The following is a 22,080-nucleotide window of genomic DNA, read 5'->3' as shown; positions in this document are numbered from 1 at the left end:
ACAACCAATTGAAGCCTTTGGTAATCTAGCTTCTATATTCTTTATCCTGGCACCTGGGTGTAGCAGTTGAACATTAGAATTTGTCATCTTAGCACAAGTGAAGAGAATTAGAGTATGTTTACTATATATACATGCTGTACTACTTACATTATACAATACTTCATAAAAATAACATTGTTCAGTATGAACACTAACAACATCAGATATATTTTCAAGACTTAATGAACAGGAAAAACAAGAAAACAGAAGACAAAATTAATTATTATACTGAGATCTAGCTAAAGAGAAGTAATGAGTTTGTGAAGACACCCTGCTTTACTTTTGTACGGTCAATATTACATGTTTATCTAGCCTGGCACAGCACTACATGAAAGAATTTATAGTTTATACCAATAATTAAGACAAAAAATGCTATAAAAATATCTAAAATAAAAAACAATGAACAGGCTTCTTTGAGTTTGCTACAAATTGGCATGCTATAACCTTCTAACAATTTTACAATTCGACAAGACACTTTGACCTGGACTCAGACAACTTCCATATTGTAGAATAAAGCAGAAAATCAGTTTGATAAGTAACACTTGCTGGAGCTTCACAAATGAAAATTTTAAACATAAGTTTGCCATTGAAAACAAAATTATTAGAATTGGGGCAAACTTATATTTTGGAAAAATGAAAAATATTTTGAATTTATTTACTGAACATTTGTGAGACTGAAGCAAATTTATCTACATTTATAGCAAAAGGATTTAATTTCCTGTAAACTTAACAGTTGAACTGGAAATAGCAGGCATCATATATGGTGCAGGTAATTTTGAAATAAGGATCAGGCTTAATTTAACAGAATCCAAACAAAAAACATCAAGAAAATATCAACATGTCAACATAATCATAATCACAATAAAACCTAATAAAACAACTAGGGCAAAATAAGACTTTTTGTCAAGAAAAATTTTCTTCGAATTCAGCTGTTTAAAAACATAATTATACACAAAATAATACTTATGTGTTTGTAAATAATGCAAGTAGTCTGACATAGATGTGATGCCGGTGTTGAATATAAGTTTAACCAAACTCTTAACAATATTGATTACAACATCGTAAGGAACATTAAGTATTATCCAAAAAGTAACTCTTCATAAAATAAATCTCTCTAATCCAGAAAGTACAGCTTATAAAGATTTACATCCTTCCTGAGAAGGAATTACAACACATTATTTTATTCAGCAAGATGTACCATGACATATATGTAAAATACAATGAACAATGATGAAAAGGGTCAAGGCCTTATTCAAGATGACAAGGATAAGGCCGTTTTAAACTACAAGACCAACGCCCTATGTGTTTTTTTCCAGGTGGATAAGGCTCAGACCATCAGTATCTGTCTAGGGCCAAATTATACATAACTTTCAGGGTCAAAGGTAACAGTATGTAACCATCCAGAACCATGGCTGTACTTATAACTATAGGGTCAAGGTCATACATTTATTTCCAGGGCCAGATAACGTTTCTAATACATGACAGGAGAAAACTTCCTTGGCTGCAGTAACTTTCATTAAACAAAAATATAAATGTATAGCAAAAGATAGCCTTTTTATCTTATAAATTTATGTTACATTTCACAATTTTACACAAGAAAAAGAAAGATCTGCACAACTTAAGCGTATCCACTTTTCCTAAGTGGAAGTGTGGTAGGCACATCAGAAGAGCAACATCATGTGAGAGTGATGCGGCATAGTGATCTGTATCAGCAGAAAGCTATGTCTGGGCAATCAGACATTCCATCCCCCTGGGGTGGGGCAGAGACTCCAGGGCTGAAGATGCCTCGCCATTTCAGTCCTAGCATGAAAGGAGGTAACTCTTGTGCCAAAGGCGCCTATATACGATGGCTATATCCTAACACTCAGGAATCAAGGTACCAAACGGATAGTCCCAGAACTTAGATGATATTCCAAATCCTGTAAATACAGACATCTTATCCGTATTTAACAAATGTTTACAAAATAAATACTTAAGTGTTTACCTCATTCAGTATCACTCTGATCAATTTTTACAAAACATTTACAAATTAAATACTTTAGTGTTTATCTTATCCAGCATCTATCTTCTAGATTTTTTTCCCATTTTATAAATACTGCTAATAGCAGTAAAAAATACAATTTTTTTTTTTACACCTATCGAAAATAAAATGTATTTGCCATGAAATTGTATCCTGAAAAAATAAGACTTAAGAAAAGAGCATTTTGGCATTTCCTGAACATTTAATAGGATCAATTTTTCTCAAATTAACAGGCATCGATATCCAAAATACCAAAAAACCAATAGATTAAAAGTAACATACCTAACTGTTGATTTTCAAAATGATGTTTCACATGGTATTTCTTTAAGGATATAAAGTAAGGCATTGTTGGTCGCCCGTGATGAAGGAAGTAGTGTGTCAGGTCATATATGATGTAGCCTGTTACTGTGCCTGCTGCGAATGACAGCGTTATACCATGTGGAAATACTGTTGCATAGATACTGTACAGCGTAATTCCCAGTATTGTAGCTGGCACCGGTGGAAACACTAGACGCTTCTTGTCTAGTGGGGTCTACAATCAACAAAATACATACACATTCATACTCTTACATTTCAACGTCAACTTCAGTGTTTAAATCATCCTAACAGCCCGTCACATACATAAACATGGTTGAATTACTGCCTCCTACATCAATACAAATTAATTCCGTTCCTATATTATAGCTGGAGACATATTCTAAGTTAGTTATCATTACAAAAAATTGGTGTATTCTCGACCGACTTATTGTAATAAACCTTACCTTCTTAACTGACTTATGGTAACTTTGTATCTTAACTGACTTACCAGAACTTTGTATCTCAATTGACTTACCAGAACTTTGTATCTCAATTGACTTACCAGAACTTCGTATCTCAATTGACTTACCAGAACTTTGTATCTCAATTGACTTACCAGAACTTTGTATCTTAACTGACTTACCAGAACTTTGTATCTCAATTGACTTACCAGAACTTTGTATCTCAATTGACTTACCAGAACTTTGTATCTTAACTGACTTACCAGAACTTTGTATCTTAACTGACTTACCAGAACTTTGTATCTCAATTGACTTACCAGAACTTTGTATCTTAACTGACTTACCAGAACTTTGTATCTTAACTGACTTACCAGAACTTTGTATCTTAACTGACTTACCAGAACTTTGTATCTTAACTGACTTACCAGAACCTTGTATCTTAATTGACATATGGTGACCTTGTATCTTAATTTGCTTCTGGTAATAAACCCATGTACTTTTAATAGACTTTCAGTAACCTTACATAATTGCTTAACAGTAACGTTATAGTCTTAATTGACATAGAACGAAGTTACAGTAAAACATTTTTATTTTTTTTTAATTTTTTCAATATTGTATATATACATATATCAAGTGTATAAACAATGATAGTCCATTTTCGCTGAAATATGTACATAAAAATGTTAACTAATAACCTAAAACAAAAATCTCTCTGTCTTCATTGATCAACAGTCTGTATACGTAAATTTTTTAATCATATATGATTACACATGTGCAAATGTCAGCCACAAAGCTAATGATGGACAATAGAAAACCCTAGGGTTTTGCTTCAGAACTTACAATGGATGGTGGGAACTTGTATTTATCTGACGAAAATGCGATGAGGACATTGTGTGTATTCAGCTGAACTGACTGATGGACTGACCAAATGAAATTAGGCAAAACCTAAGGATGTTGTTTTACAATATCTGTATGACTTGAGTGAGACTTTTACAGAAATTATGACTATTAATGTCACTTTTTTCATATTCCTGAATTAAATTTGAGTTATCAAACAATGGCTACTTATTCATAACAAATTTGGGTGCCAAAAAAAAGGTGTCACTACATTTTTCTCCACCTTCACATGTGTTCATGTATATAAATGAACTACCTCTTTTTCAAAAATGTCACCTGATGTTATAATTTGAGAGGGGTTTTCTAAATAAATTGAGTGATCAAACTGGACATTGGAAACCAACTGAACAGCCTGATAGCTGAGAGATGTAACTGGAAGTGTGTGAAATAAGCACAATCAATTAAGGAATAATGCTTTTACCATCCCTCTGAAAAATAACCTAATATTCTTAATTGATTTACGGTAACATTACATACTTAATTCATTAACAGATAGTTTATATTCTTAACTGGCTTATATTCATGGCAACATTAAACTAATAATTAAAATAATAACAGGTGTACACACAGCTGTTAGAAATCAGAATAAAACGAGTACAATAAAATCTATCCAACCATCTTTATTGTACTGTTTGAATAGTCAGCCAAAATTCTCCAGGGTGCCATTCTTTGGAAATTCATGTACTTGACTGTTATGTGCCTGTAATAACCATATACACTAACCTTATGATGCTGACCATGAAGCAAAAAGTGTAATGTCACCAATAGGCGGGAATTGCTAGGTGGGCGGAGGTGAAACATCCAGCGATGAATTACATACTCGTCTAGCGTCCAACTTATCAATCCAATCATAAACATGAGAGGCATGTGTTTAGGTGTCATCTCTGCCAAAACAAAATCACGTTATTAAAGTGTACACCCCAACTACCCTGTTAGAGTGGCATTGGAACACTTACAGACAAAATTAGGTGTCATCTCTGCCAAAACAAAATCACGTTATTAAAGTGTACACCCCAACTACCCTGTTAGAGTGGCATTGGAACACTTACAGACAAAATTAGGTGTCATCTCTGCCAAAACAAAATCAAGTTATCAAAGTGTACACCCCAACTACCCTGTTAGAGTGGCATTGGAACACTTACAGACAAAATTAGGTGTCATCTCTGCCAAAACAAAATCAAGTTATTAAAGTGTACACCCCAACTACCCTGTTAGAGTGGCATTGGAACTTACAGACAAAATTAGGTGTCATCTCTGCCAAAACAAAATCACGTTATTAAAGTGTACACCCCAACTACCCTGTTAGAGTGGCATTGGAACACTTGCAGACAAAATTAGGTGTCATCTCTGCCAAAACAAAATCACGTTATTAAAGTGTACACCCCAACTACCCTGTTAGAGTGGCATTGGAACACTTACAGACAAAATTAGGTGTCATCTCTGCCAAAACAAAATCACGTTATTAAAGTGTACACCCCAACTACCCTGTTAGAGTGGCATTGAAACACTTACAGACAAAATTAGGTGTCATCTCTGCCAAAACAAAATCAAGTTATCAAAGTGTACACCCCAACTACCCTGTTAGAGTGGCATTGGAACTTACAGACAAAATTAGGTGTCATCTCTGCCAAAACAAAATCACGTTATTAAAGTGTACACCCCAACTACCCTGTTAGAGTGGCATTGGAACACTTGCAGACAAAATTAGGTGTCATCTCTACCAAAACAAAATCACGTTATTAAAGTGTACACCCCAACTACCCTGTTAGAGTGGCATTGGAACACTTACAAAATTAGGTGTCATCTCTGCCAAAACAAAATCACATTATTAAAGTGTACACCCCAACTACCCTGTTAGAGTGGCATTGGAACACTTACAGACAAAATTAGGTGTCATCTCTGCCAAAACAAAATCACGTTATTAAAGTGTACACCCCAACTACCCTGTTAGAGTGGCATTGGAACACTTACAGACAAAAATAAAACAATAAACAATCATCTGCTATCTTTAACAAAAAAGTCATTTGTACTAATATATAGAGAATTGTTTTAAGTACTAAATACTTACCATAACTTGTGCCAGGGAAGATACATGGTGCCTCTGACAACAATCTGAAGGAACTGTAGAGAAATAGTATTAGCATCGGTACCCAGTACATGGGCACCACATACCATGGACATTGTGAGAAATACTCGCAGAAGTCAGATTTAAAAAGACGAATGTGCTTGTCTTCTGGGTAATGGACCCATTCAAAATAGCGTTCACCCAGGTGAGCAACCTGTGTTAGCATCGGTTTGTCCCAATCCACCAACTTCTCCAGCTGTCAACACAAAACACCAAAACTCAATTGGGCACATGATGAACTGTAATGATATTGTGATGAACTAAAATAATGAATTAATGTTATATTATGACCAACTACCAGTATAATGATGAACATAATAATGAACATTTTTACTATAAATATCATACATACATTCACTTTATCTCACACCCAGTGTAGTGTTATATCAGTCGTAATCGTTTTTATTTTATGAGTGAAACTTCAGCACATAAAATGTGTATTGAAAATAATATAAAATGTTTATCAAAATTTCAACATGTCTGTTTCTCCGTGCTTTTAGTCCATGGAAAGATTTAGGAATCAGAACTTGTATAAATCTTACATCACTGTAGTGCTCGTGGTGTGATTCAGTGCCATCTTTTTTCAGATTTTCATTTCGCACAATTCCATTCTTTTCATTGCCATTTATTTCCCGATGTCGCAGACCATTCTTTCCCTGAAAAAAAATAACATCATGAAACACAAGATGAAATCCTTTCCTATAAAATAATTATTCCCTTTTAACATTTAACATTTCCAGTTTAGTTATGATATACAGATTTCTAGTATTCTGTGATGTAGACTTTTCCAGTTTAGTTATGATATACAGACTTCTAGTATTCTTTGATGTAGACTTTTCCAGTTTAGTTATGATATACAGACTTCTAGTATTCTGTGATGTAGACTTTTCCAGTTTAGTAATGATATACAGATTTCTAGTATTCTGTGATGTAGACTTTTCCTGTTTAGTTATGATATACAGATTTCTAGTATTCTGTGATGTAGACTTTTCCAGTTTAGTTATGATATACAGACTTCTAGTATTCTGTGATGTAGACTTTTTTAGTTATGATATACCAGTTTGATGTAGACTTTTTTAGTTATGATATACAGACAGTTATGATATACAGACTTCTAGTATTCTGTGATGTAGACTTTTCCAGTCTAGTTATGATATACAGATTTCTAGTATTCTGTGATGTAGACTTTTCCTGTTTAGTTATGATATACAGACTTCTAGTATTCTGTGATGTAGACTTTTCCTGTTTAGTTATGATATACAGACTTCTAGTATTCTGTGATGTAGACTTTTCCAGTTTAGTTATGATATACAGACTTCTAGTATTGTGTGATGTAGACTTTTCCTGTTTAGTTATGATATACAGACTTCTAGTATTCTGTGATGTAGACTTTTCCAGTTTAGTTATGATATACAGACTTCTAGTATTCTGTGATGTAGACTTTTCCAGTTTAGTTATGATATACAGACTTCTAGTATTCTGTGATACTTTTCCTGTTAAATTCCCGTAGAGAACTAATTTGTTCCAATCTGTGTTTCATTATTAATGTATCACCATGTGCTTGTAACGTTTTAAGACTTGTAATCTAAGTCAGAAAAAAACCTGTCATGTACAATCTATATTGATTAAACAATCAAAGCAGTACCCAAGTTGATAACCAGTAAAAAATAAAAAATGCAAAAACGAAATGAAAATATTCAATATTCAAAGAATGTTTTTCAAATTTGCTGAAATAGGTGAAAAAAAGTATGATAATAAGAAAACTAAATGTTTCTATTATCAAGCAAAGAATAAAGGGACATTTTTCTCATAAACATAAAATGTGTGGACTACAGTACATACTAATGCTGTAAATAAGTAAAATTTCAGGTAGTTTCATTTTAGTACTTTTCATACTGAACATATTACTCTGAAGTATGATTAAGCTTACTGCAGTTTTGACTTGATGATTATACAGTTATTCCAAGTACACTAAGAGGGAAAAAAATACAACTTGAACTTTATGGTTTACTGAAGATGTCCAATGCAATACCTAACTAGGAATATCAGACATTCCCTTTTTCAATTTATATATTTAACTTCAATAAGTCACCATGAATTAGGATACCCCAATGTACACAAAGTTGAAATGAGATCCCTAATACTTTGTGTGCCCTCCCTGAACAGCCATAGCATCTCTATTTTTGCATAGCATGGAGTTCATAAGGACACTGTCTGTAGACAAATGCTATTCCATTCCTCAGTAAGTGGGTTTACAAAATGGAGGTTACTTGGGATGTTTGCTTGATTCCACACTCTTCTGTCTAATTCATCCCATAAGTGTTTGATTGGGAACAAATCAGGCCCCTATGGAGTCCAATCAATAGGAACGATGTTCTCGTTTGCCAGAAAGTCCCTACAAACTCCTGCAACGTGTGGCATAGTGTTATCATGCTGAAAGGTCAAATAGTGCTTTTAATGAAAGGCAAAACATGGGCCTCAGGATCTCATCTTGATGACATAAAAGCCATTAAATTCCCATTAATGATCACTAAAGGTGTCTTTAAACCATAAGAATATCCTTCCCAAACCATAACCAATCAAAACCCAAGTCTGTCGTGCTCCAAAACAAGCACCTGCATATGCTCTCCTTAACACCAGTACACATGTTGACAGCCATCTGACCAAAATAACATGAATCAAGATTCATCAGTGAAGAGCATGGACCTCCAACATCTCAAAGGGAAATGTCTGGGCACATGTGTCATCAACCACCATATACCATGTGCTTGATGTTGAGGTGTCCGTGACAAACCAACATACTGGTGACGTGGGCATAAATTTGCCTATTACATTCTATTTCTCACAGTTTTTAGGTGGATTTGACAGTTCCCATCACCAATGGTATATCTTGTTGTTTCAACTGCCGTGAAATCTCCTGTCACCCAAGTGGGCAAGGCAAATGAAACAATCTTGACAACGCCATGTTACATGTGGACATATAGGTCTCAGTCTATCATTAACTCTAACCTTGGCATCGAGACATACAACTTACCAACTTCTAGTCAATTTGTGAAATTCGAAAAGAGTAGCAATCTGTTGTAAAGTGACACCTGCCATGGACATTGCAAGAACCCATCCTCTATCAGCTTGGGATAGCTGTGGCATTTTTGTAAAAACAATTAATGATTGCATGTATTTGTACAGTCACTGTACATTGGTAATTTAGACACACGGGATGTAGTGAGTTTTTGTCACCGATACCTGATTCTTAGCATTTATAGGGGATTGTGTAAGGTGCCCTCATACTTTTTATAAGGCTATGTTTATATTTAGAACAAAATATTCATAATTAAAGAAGTTGTGTTTCTTTATTGTTTCACTACAGTATGAAAAATGAACATGTCTAATAACAACAGCATGCATTTCAACTTTAGATTTCGAAGTATAAAACTGTAATTATATACATTCCTAGTGGACACCGAGTAGTGTTAAAGAGTAGCATGCTGAAATTAACAGATAATTTACAATATAAAAGGGTATACTAGTGTTGCCAAGCCTCATTATTATTTGATGATGGTATAATGTTATATCCACTATTAAGCCAATACTTAAATGGTCATTCAATTATGGAGGAGGGGGAGGAGGGGGGGGGGGAGGAGCAGCAGCAACAGCAGGGTTTAATTTCCTCTTATACCCATTATCTGTAAAATATCATGTTAGCATTTCCAATGTAGAACATTTATGACCCTGGGGGAGATGTGTGAGGCTTTAATGAATTTATCCTATCAGATGCTGACATATTTTGTATGAGGTACATAAATAAAAGATGGCTATTCTGCAGCACTGATGTATGTCTGTATGTCAAAGCTGTATATTACACATACACAGTTCACTAAAGAATGTTGGTACAGAAACACATTTACATCAGAAATACTTTCATAAATGAAAAAAAAAATTATAATTCTGGTTACCCTTTAATCCCTGATGATGCATTAACGTAAGAAATGGCATTTGAGAAAAGATTAAGGAAATTCAACTCGGTGTAAGGTTTCCTATTATAAAAGTTTCATGCTAAAGCAGGGTTTTCCATAAGAGCCGGTCGCCGGCCAATTTGACCGGCTACTTTGATCATTTGGCCGCCTATACCGATCCAGTTCCGTAATAATGTTCCGTACACGACTACACGTACACGGCAGGCCAGCCTCCTACTTTCACTACACAGCCCACTACTAATAAAATTATGGAAAACCCTGCTAAAGAGTGATCATACAAAACAGTACTGGAAATCTTGTGCTAACACAGACTAAATATTCCAAAATGGGATTTAAGATAATTCATTAAAGTGTAACTCTGTGTAAGTATAGGGAGCAACTCTGTGTAAGTATAGGGAGTATGTGTGAGAAAGAAAATTCCTGTTCAAGGATCACACAATACTGTGTACCACATGGTCATCAGTTACAAAAACATGCAACTTGTTGGATTCTAGAAGAAGAAAGAGAATAAGATTAAACTTAGTTATATCATATAATCAAACATTTCTTTTGTCCTATCAGTGATACCATTGATTTCTAACACATGGACAGATTCCAGGATTGTAAGTAAGCATCTCCCTTTAACACAATCAAGGCAGTAGGAAATAAATAATAAATGCCAGTATTGTTATATGGAAGAAGGTTCAGTACAGTGCCTCATGCAAACACCTATACATTCCATCAGTCCAACACAAGCGAAATCCACCAATACAACCCAACCCTTCAAAAGGATATGACAAGACAAGTTAAGAAATACTAAAGTTACCACATAGTTTTTGAAACAGGACATTTTCTGCATTATTTCAAAGCCATACTCAAATAACTAACCTTTCTCCACATCTAATATGTATAATGGGAAAGATGTTGGTCATCAAAATGGCAGTTGTATATATCATTTCTAAATATATCAATTAAGGGATATATCAGTCATCAAAGTGGGAAAAGGGAGAAAACCCTTTGTCCTGATATTAATGGAGAAGTTATCAGCCATTAATGGGAAATACCACTTGCCTGATGGGAAGATATCACTTATCCATAAATGAATGGCCCATGAGTAAGGTATCACACACTTATAAATAAAATGGGCTTCAAGTTTATGAAATTCAATCAATTGTATATCTGCAAGCAAGCAGGATTTAATTTAATGATTGCAAGCAAATTTACATTCATCATCAGTTGGTAAATTAATTTCAGAAATATTTAACTTTTTCACAAATTTGCAGCTATAGCAAGACATCACTATAGTATCACTATATATATATATTGTTTACAAGTTATATATGTGGAAGATATTGTAACCCCCTTTTTACCCAACTTGTGTGAAATTGACCAATTTCACTACAGATTCCTGAATTGTTAAAGGGTTCAGTGAATCAGTGGAAGTTATCAATTAGCCAACAATACAATGGGTTTCCCTCAACAATGGAGAAAAGCCACATGTCTTGTCTACATGTGATAAATAACTTGCAAATTCAGACAACCAGAGATATTAGTATACAAGTCATGTAGACAGAACCTGACCTGACATAGTCTAATTAGCAACCCAGGAACAATCATCCCTAATTCTCACACTGTAGCTCATGTTTGTACACAGCCTACATTACAAGTGTGCCAATTGTTAAGCACATGCCAGAATCAACATTTACATCAAACATTTACTGATATCAATTGACTCAGTCTTGTATTGAATATAGTATCAGAGCTAATTATAACCAACATTTATTGATCTAAATCTAAACTATGTCACAAAAGAAATGGAAATTCCTGTATCAGTCATTCATAAAGGCATTACATGTATTTAGAAGAGGATAGGGAAGTAATTGTTAAAAAAAAAACCTAACATGTTTAACAACGTTTATAACATACCACAGTAATCTTATGTCACTACAATCACTTCCTGTATTAATTTGTATTACATTAACATTCCTACATTACAATGTCATGTGTATATGACATAAGATCTATCAATATACCTAACATTATGTTAACCACTTCAGATGCATTGAATTTCATAATACCCGAAGGAACTTGTGATAACAATGTTAACACAGACAATAAAATTAACCGCAGAGAGTAGTGATGTCCAAGTCGATTTTTTAGATACAACCGTCTTTATAAAGAAGGACAACTCATTGAGTTATTGAACTTTATAACAATAACGTCACGTGCAAGAGGGTACCACATTTATGGTACCTTAGGAGCTGAAAATTGTTGTATCTTTGCCCTGACGAGCCATTACTGGCGAAACCGGTCAGCAAGAATAAAAGTATTCCACCTACTTAACCTTTTGATGCTGGTTGATGTTGAGTTCACTTCTACTACGATGTTTTAATCTATCGATATATATATATACATATTATCAGTGCTTTAATCTATCTTTTTAGCCTATCGCACTTAAGTTTTTTATATATTCATATGATATGTTGAAATGATGATATACAAAAGGAGATCTTAACAATGCTAAAGGCTGGCTAACATTTCAAAATACATCAATAAAACAATTTCTTATATTTCCTAAGTTTTTTTTACACAATTAAGCTATAACAAACATTTTATTGTTGAGGGCACTGTGATTCACTGCTTCCTTTTGGTGTACATTAACATTTTTTTTCCTTTCAGGCTTTAAAATGAAACCAAAAGTGCAAAACCATAAATTTCAACAACTTATAGAATACTAGGATCAATAAATACATTGGATATTTATACTGCAACATCTGTCCAACAAATCTTCAATAAATTACTATCAGAATGCTATCAGTGGCTATTAGACCTAAAGGAAACAATGTTTACAATCAAGAGTAATAGCAACCAGCTGATGGTACACTCAAGCCAGTTCTGGAAAAATCAATAATAAACATGTATACATTTCTTGTCGTTAAAATGTCAAATTAGAAATTAAATGCACAATTCTGTATGGAACCAATCAGAAATAAATCATATAATGAAAATAAAGGAATAAGGATTGTGTTATCAAGTACTGAGTTCACCATTACAAACTTCCATGGAAAAATAACCAATCATCTCTTTGTGATGTAGATCAATACATACTGAGCTTTCTAGGTAGGCTTTTAAAGGTTGGCATTGAATTAAGTAGAGTTTCATGTGCTTCATTTTATTAGTACTTTTATATTAACCCATTAGAAAGATTCCTTATAATCCCAGCTGGTCATTTAATTCTTATGTTGGTATAACAAAACTGATCTTCCAAAGAAACTACCGTGAAATGTTACTAGTCAGAGGATAATGACAATTAATTCTAATATTGCACAACTTCAAACGCAACATGAACAAGAGGCTCAAGGGCCTTAATGGTCACCTGAGACACAATGGTTCTTGTAACATGCCATAGAAATGGTTTTGTTAAAAAAAGTAATATAACTTTTACTATACTCATTACGCAAATGTAAATTGTGTATACACTAAGTGCTGTCCCAATTTTTTAATTTTTTTAATTAAAAGAAATTTCAGTCAAGATTTTAATTTTCCTATACAAAATCTTCCATTCAGAGGTAGAACATCTTTAAAATTTCAGTCAATCTGATCCACTTTTGGCCTCGCCAATTTGCCCCTTAGAGTCAATAAAGGTCAATGTGTGCATCTCATCTAAGTGTCAACTTATACTAATGAAAATTAATTCTAACAAATTTTGAACTATTTCTGAAAGAAAATAAACAAATTGTACTGAAAAATGTTATTTTCCTGTATGAAAATAAATTTTACCTCCTCCAAAGAGGGAAAATTGAGACCCTGGGGTCATGAAATTTACAATTTTGTTAAAGATTGTAAATGCCTTTCCATCCATGAAGAGTACTTGATTTTACAATACCTGTGATTTGAGACTTTTGAAATTTCAGTCAATTCAACCCATTTTTGGCCCCGCCTCAGACCTCTGGGGGTTAGGGACCATATAATTTAGAATTTTTGAGTGCCTTAATCCATGGATGATTTTTGTAAAATTTTATTGAAGTCAGTTCAGGAGTTGAGGATCGCAAAAAGACAAAGTAGAAAACAAATGCTGTACCAAATATTGTATATTCAAAAACTGATTTATTCATACACATAAATTTTTAATATATTGATCCATGCCACAAAAAGCTGTATAAATATTTGAATTACACTTGAGTTGAGAAATAAGGTACTTCCTGAACTTTTAAGAAGAATTAAGACTTTATTTAAGTGTAACTTTTTTTTCTCTCTCCATACTGCGCTGCTGCAGGTCTATTAAATTACTGATCTGCCTTTTAAGTCATACATGTTTTTCCTCAACATTTCCTCATAAAGTTGTATAGACCCAGAATCATTTTAAAATTTCCATTCAACACACACAATTTTTTTTTTAAATTTGGCGAACAGAAATGTAAAAGGTAAACTATATACGGGAAACAAATGTTCAACCATGAATAATCAACAATAACTGCAACAAATTATGTATAATTTGGGAATAGTATGCTGGTTTTTATGTATTTAGTGGTGATTATAGCATGAATTTTGGTTTAACAAGAGACAAAGTTTAACATAACATGATCTAATCTCCAATATAAACATAAAAACAAATATACAGCTGCAACATTTACATTTTAAATATTTTGAGTCTAAAAGTGTTTTAAAAATTCCAAATTAAAAAAAAAACAAAAAACAAAACCTGCAAAACTTTCCTTGCAGTCAAGTTGGACAAAGACTTGGGTCAGGATGTATGTTGAGGCATTTGAAAAGGCTTAAATGTTTCTCTGAGTGCAATATCTGTCTAAATTGTTGTTAATATGGATTTCTAGTGTACACACCTAAAAGTTGTCATGTCTTTTTCAGAATAGTAAAGGTATATATTCACTAAAGAAGACTGATAAAACAACAAGCATTGTGTATGAACAAGAGATCAAGTTGGGAGACTTATCCCCTTATGTTGGTGTGTATCTTACAAATGGAGATAGAGCTCTATATTATTATTCAGTAAAGGTAGGAAGCAATACCATGTAACATAATCCTATTCAGTTGTCATATTACCACGGAAGTTGGCCCCAGGATTGAGAATATCACTTACTGTTACATCAGGCACAGTGTATCATTTTTATAGACATTCTGCGATTAGTGACAAATACATAAGTCAATTGGTACATGTCACAAACATTATCATCATTGTACCCTCTTATCACCTTTGATGACGCATTTTAGCATGTCATTATGATAACATGTGTATACACATTTATGAAGACAGATATTTTTCTCTTTTTTTATAGATTTTTTGGCCAATCATGAGTAAGTCCCAATTGTTTGTATGTAAACCATAACAATCTTCTTGTCAGGGTCATGTGCACAATATACAACTAATACACTTAAAAAGAGCTACAGCTGACAGCTACAAATTCATCATGGATACAGTCATATAATTTACAAGTTGACAGTTCTAAAACCTAGAAACAGGTCTGAAGATTAAATACATGCAACAAAATTCAGACCTTTTTTCAAAACATAAATGCACAAACTTCATGCTTGGAAGAATGTCCAGCCAAAACTTCTTTTAACAGTCCAGGTAAATCCTGATAGTTGACAGCAAGCGGCAGTTATTTTAAATCAATGTCAAAAATAAGACAGGCCATGGAGTGATATTTAAAGATTTTGGAAAATGGAACGGTCTGTCTCATTTTTGAGGGACCCAAAGCCCTATGGAACCCTTGGAGACTATCCTTGTAATGCTAAAAACAAGAGGCACATCGGGCCTGCATCACTCACCTTGGTTTTAAAGCCCAGCAATGTTATACATGCCTATATGTTGAGTATTTCAAATATTTCCAAGTTAAAACTCGGTCACTTAACCTGTTTGATGGGACAAGAAACGGATAATTTGTTTTATCATTACCGTCTTACTCATTTGATTCCCAGTAAATGTTTATATGGTTATCCAATTGGTAGCTCACCTATATAAAAAAAAAATACAACGCAGAAATAATGTCCCTTGAGGTGTGCCATACATAAGGGTCAATTCTTATATAACAAATGTATTTATCTCTTGATGACAGGCAATTCAATATATATGTGGTTATAGTGTGGTGATTTCAACTACATTGTATTTCAAAGATATCACCCAAAAATTATGTCCAAAGGGGTGAAGTCACATCCAAGGGCCAGTTCTTACATTGCCATATATGGTGTAGGGGTGGGGATCTGAATTGTTTCCAAATGTATTTCCCATTTTGAGCCCCTCCCTTCCTGCTCTAGGGGGCAGAGATCCACCATTTATATCAAATTGATTCCCCTTCACCAAAACATGATTCAGACAATATTTGGACAAAATCCAATCATTCTTACCGGAGGAGTACAGTTTTTAAACAATTTTTTCTATCTCCCATATTGGCACCGCCCCTCATGCCCCATGGGCCCCAAGATCCACTGTTTATACAAAATTGATTCCTCTTAACCCAAAGATGCTTCAGACCAAAGTTGGGCAAAATCCTTTCATTGCTACAGGAGAAGCAGGATTTTTAAAGGACTTGCACTTCGGGCCAGGTGAACTAAAGACCAGACAGCTTTATTTATATATATTTTTTCCAGAACAAGTTTCAGACTTTTATCCCCTTGCAAAATGAAACTGTGATCACCAGACCTGAACTAAGCTTAACATGTAAGGCTAGCAAGTCAATATTTGTATGTTTACTTCATGCTATCCTCAACTCTACTGTTCTGTGTTAAATATAGCATATTGTTGGAATGTTGGTGTGATAAAAATAATTGTATCTCTTTTTTTTTTCACCCAATGAGAAAAGTACTAACAGATAGATAATGCCTAAGTATATACATATGTCTGAGATGGGTAACAAGTAGCTGGTATAAGGTATCATAAAATGTGTACACAGTAATAGCCTTCTATTTAGCATGGCTGAGATAGGGAAATGTAACAAGAGAAAACATAATTAATGTTATAGGTGGATTCTAGGAGTCTTTTTATGTTGTATGTACATGTAGCAGCAAATTCGCAATGCAGTGAATAAAGATGATTACCTTAAAGTTGTAATTTTTGTATGTTTCAAATTTTTGAAATTTCAAGATCGCATTTCAACCAGAAAATATCTATTTCCTGTGAAAATTTAGTCCAATGTAGGTCATATATTTAATCTATTCACTTAATGATTCTAGGAGACGCTCAAGTAACATATAAGGACATAAAAAAATTAATGATTTAATTAAAAACTGCAAATATGACTATAAAGATACAAATTTTGCTAACTTTGGAGGTAAGCATTGGCCACGCAATGTTACACATATACAAATATAGCCTGATTTGTATGCTTCATAATTCTGCACATTGATAGCAAAAAAAAATAATCCCACAAAATTTTCAAATTTACTCAAGTCAGAAAAAATTCAATCCAGTGAAAAAACTTATTTTTACAGTAATTGCAACTCCTAGTAAAATATATAAGGACTGAAAATAGAAGTAACCTGAAGATGGCTACAGTGATGTCACAATGTAGCCTTAGCTTGGTTGAGGCAATGTCGTTTCATTTATCACTACTTGCTAACATTAAAAGCGATCATATATTTTTCACAATACCTATACAGCACAAGCTCACACCAAGGAACAAAACTGTTTATATTGTTTGTTATTGTTCAGTAAAATAACAAATAAAATTATTATTTCATCAAAAGAAAAGCAATAGATTTTAAAATGATACCAAATTGGAAGTTTGATAAAGGAGGACAGTAGGAACGACAATTGCAACCAATATGAAAAGAGTTCTGCCATAAAAGGTCTGCCATTAAATAAGTCTATATATGACCACAAGACTTTTGAGTCAGAATTTGAAATGTAATGGATCTCTGCAGGATTTCCCACAGGATAAACAGTACTCTAACAAAGATCATAAGAAAAATACTGAGTAAAAATGTGTAATAAGTAAGACCATAAAAATGATATTGACTGATGTTGCAGAGTACCTCTTTCATAACAAAATTCTGGTTTCCTAATTTTCAATTCATCAAAACTTTAAAGTTCTTGTCAAATGTTCAATCACATATAGTATACAGGGTTTTCCATAAGAGCCGGTCGCCGGCCAATTTGACCGGCTACTTTGATCATTTGGCCGCCTACACCAATCCAGTTTCGTAATAATGTTCCGTACACGACTAAACGTACACGGCAGGCCAGCCTCCTACTTTCACTACACAGTCTACTACTAACAAAATTATGGATAACCCTGAGTATATCTATAATTTTCATCACTATTTATAGATTACTAAAACAGATATGTCAAGGCCACAGCTGGTTACTTTTATTTGATTACAATGAAATTATACTCAATAAATATGTAACGTTTACTTCCAGAAAATTTTGTGAGGATATGATTAGCTAACTGGAATTACACCAGCACTCTAACATACAATTATAAATCAAGGCAAGTGACCACACCCATCACCTGTAGTCTGCAACATAATACACACCACAAATTATATCATATATCTTCGATTTAATTCTACTGTCTAACCAAACGATAAAATCAACTCACAAATTTCATGAATATTACAATTACAACACTATTCTTGAGTTAAACCAGAAGAGGTTTGAATGCCTACTGAGAGTCATTGACAAGTTTTTAAATTGCGCAATACTCATAACTCAAAAAAAAATTGCAGTATACATTATTTCTTCTACATATATCATCCCACAGTCAAATTGCTTGAATACAACACCTGAATGTATAATAAATTTGGTAAGTCTTAAATGAACTGAAAATACCATCGAGTTTTGTATAAAACTGTATGTATAACGCCATAACTTTATGTAAAGTGCCTTTAGCAGACATATAGAACTTCGTATTTACGTATTTAAGGGTATAAGACATACACAAGAACATTACAGGTATATCAAGGACCTGTAGGTGTTAAGTACATACCGCTGATTAATATACTATTGTTACCAAGGAAACAAACCTTCTTTAGCTACGCATGGATCTGCAACTTACGTAAACAGAAAAAAATAGTATTGACAAAGTGCATGTTATGTAGGACTTTCACTTATCCGTATATGATGATAATCTTATTACAATGGTCTTAAGCTTACCTGATAGTATTTGTAATGTCCGAGACAGTATTTCTTGAGAATAGTCATAGCGGCCTGTGTATGTTGATGGGGCGACTCCTTCGACATGAGATTCGTCACATCCTCACCCACATGATCCAACAGATAATGTTTCCCACCGGGGTGTCTCTCAACGAAATCGGTTACATCATACACTTTATCATTATTAATTACAATAACCTTTTCCTGTTTAACAAGTTCTTTCACCTCCAAATCACTGTAACACCGCATTCTGTCAACGTCCCTTCATCTAACGAGACAACCGCTTACACGACCACTCCCCAAGGTGAAGGTTGCCGATACAAAAAAAAAGTTAGGGAATACTAATTACAGTCCGATACCACCTTATAGCCAGGTAACATCCGGTATCGCCTGTGAATTATATAATGACAGCGCCGGCTTTTATTATCATTTACGACATTAAATTACCTTATATGCAAATTATATCAACGGCATCAATACTGCAGTAAACAGACAAGGAAAGATATGGCGGGGCATATTTCCAGACGGCTGCAGCTATTTGAAATCATCAACTCGCAATGAATAACGCGCCCTGTATTACTCTTCGTCACATATATAAACACTAATTGCTACCGCTTGGAATTCGAGAGATCGAAATGACACGATCGGATCAGGTATTTACAATGTCTGGATAGCATGGACTGCAACATAATGAGCGAATTAATCTTTCTTTCCTCGTCGAATGGAGATTTTTCTTCTGCAGAAAACACTGACATATATATATCTAATAACACAATAAGATAAAACAACATATTTACATGCAATGGTACAAACATAAATTATAAATTCGTCTACATAATCTTACATATATATACCATGGTATATAAATTGACGTACTAATTGGCTTTCAATATATTTTATTTTATATAAATAGGCATGATTGTTTTGGATATTGTAAGCGTTAGGCTATATCTGACTGCTCATCTTACCTGATTATTACCACAGAGCAAAAAAGATAAATATATCAGAATCAACTTGATCGAAAATTTCTACAGATTCACGAACAGGTAATGTATCCACAATTCTAAAAATTATATTTTATAGTTATAATTATATTCACATTGTTTGGTAATGCCGACATAAATGTAATACGATCCAAGCGCAATGTAATGATCTCCTGGTTTTCATTTTTTCATCTCTTGATTCTTGACAATTACATTTGTGCTTTTGATATCTATAAACTGATATGAAATGCAATCGTTGAAATGGAAGAAAGGGCGGTCCTCGCATTGCAGATAACGCGATTTGTGGCGAATGGTTTTGATATCACCAATTTTCAATGGTTCCTAATTGATATTTTTGTACTTTTTTTTAATGATATTGATGTGGTGAATATCTTTCAAAATGACACGGTCTTAGCGCTACAGAAACGAAAAGAAAAATCCAGAATGTCTCTTTTTTAGTTCCCGGGCGGTACCAGGGAGTACCGGACTGTAGTTATGACACCGTTAAAGTGCGTTCGAGTAGATCCAATCAACGAACAAAACCCCGAGTTACCTCCCTTAGAATACAGCGGATCCCGGAATAATTTCTATATTTTACAACATGATATAAGCGACACACAAGTAGAAGTGGAAAATGTTGTTTGTATATCAGTCACCTACACGTAAACCGGGTTCTACAGGTTTTGCTTTCATCCGTCCATAATTATTTTGATGTAAGAGGTGTTTGGAAGCATAAGTCAATATTTATTTTTCTTTCTTTATTTTTTTGATCTTCACATTTAAGTTTTATAATGATTCGTCGCTCGCTTGATTATGGTGTGAGGTTCTGACATTTTAAGGAAATGTTCTTTATAAATCTTATAATGAAAAAATCGGTCAGATGAAAGTAAACAAAGCGTATGTACTCTCGCTCGGTCAATTTGTTTGTAAACAGACATAATAAAATCATGTTCAATTATCATGCAATATCAAATATTAAAACAAAAACATTTAAATGAACTTACCTCAAGGAGTTACACTCAATATCAATAAATTGTTTCTCTGTGAATCCACAAAATTACAGGGCAAGAACATGAGTAATATCTGGACTTGCGTGTTGCCATCATGGTGTAGATGTTTCGTTACAGACGCTGGTGGAGTGGGATTGTGAAATTGTATTAATTTATTCCAAATTTTGGACATTTTCTTTACATTTATAAAATGGTTGCAATGTAATAGTTCGGTGGACGGTAGGGAACGGCATTTTTTGAGGGGGTTGGTGATAGGGGACATGTTTTGAGGCGGTAGATAGAGAACATGTTTTGATGGGGAGGGTTGGAGGATTGGAGGATTGGAGGAGGGGGTGTGGGTGGGGGTCGGTAGGGGATATGTTTTAGTGGGCGTCGGCGGTAGGGGACATGTTTTGAGAGAGTTAGTAGAAGACTAGTTTTGAGGGTCGACAGGCAACACTAGAAATTTAGGGAGGAAGAGGGACTACTTTAACAGAGACACTTTTTATCAGACATCTGCTTAGTTTGACTATTTACTTTTCGTTTCGTCGTTATGTTTTATTGTGTTTTTATAACGTTTTTTTATCTTGCATTTGCTTCAATAATTTGCCGGTTCATGTTGATACTTCTCTTCGGATGATATCGTATATACCGTAATTGTATACAGTATATGTATCTATGTATTTATAAACCCTGAATAAGATTCAATGTTTTTTAAGTTTATCGATGCACATAATATTAATCCGCTTGTGAAGATTTTACCATGTTGTTTTTATCTAGGTTAGCTATCATAGTTTGTTCTTTCACCGGACCACGACAAATCAGTACGGTCCATGCGTTTTTATTGTTCCAATTTCTATTTCAGCTACTCTAAACACGTGTTCACATGTCTGGAAGGTTAATGACACCTTAATCAGTGTCATGTTCCGGTTCACGCATATACATGATTTTTGGGTTTGTTGAGTGCTATCTATCGATTTAACCTTTGACCTTATTGGAATGCCTCTTTTAAAAGTCTTGATTACCTATTGTTTGTGTATGTGACTATACTAGATTCTATTTCATGACTCCTTTGTGGCACTTCACGACCCTCTATAGTAGATTCGTGAGATCACGAGCGAAAATATAGACCAGTTTTCAAAGACTTTAAATTTCCGTTTTCCACAATGTGTCAGACAAAGAAAAGAGATATATGGCCAGATTG

The 22,080-nt window shown here is 33.9% G+C and overlaps 1 protein-coding gene across 1 annotated transcript; it reads right to left on the bottom strand.

Moving 5' to 3' along the window:
* Positions 1-1,896: 1,896 nt before the first annotated feature.
* LOC132546519 (fatty acid 2-hydroxylase-like) lies at positions 1,897-19,153 on the bottom strand. The gene is made up of 6 exons (XM_060210236.1): positions 18,905-19,153; positions 6,382-6,495; positions 5,783-6,035; positions 4,438-4,598; positions 2,342-2,591; positions 1,897-1,958 (listed from the first exon to the last, which is right to left on the bottom strand). The coding sequence occupies exons 1-6, from the start codon at positions 19,151-19,153 to the stop codon at positions 1,897-1,899; spliced, it is 1,089 nt and encodes a 362-aa protein (XP_060066219.1).
* Between the last annotated feature and the right edge of the window lie 2,927 nt (positions 19,154-22,080).

The sequence above is a fragment of the Ylistrum balloti genome, unplaced genomic scaffold (assembly GCF_031769215.1).
Source record: "Ylistrum balloti isolate Yb309-2 unplaced genomic scaffold, AGI_CSIRO_Ybal_v1 Utg369892, whole genome shotgun sequence".
NCBI lineage: Eukaryota > Metazoa > Mollusca > Bivalvia > Pectinida > Pectinidae > Ylistrum > Ylistrum balloti.
The sequence above is the reverse complement of the archived record's forward strand: the minus strand, read 5'-3'. Positions and strand labels throughout refer to the sequence as shown.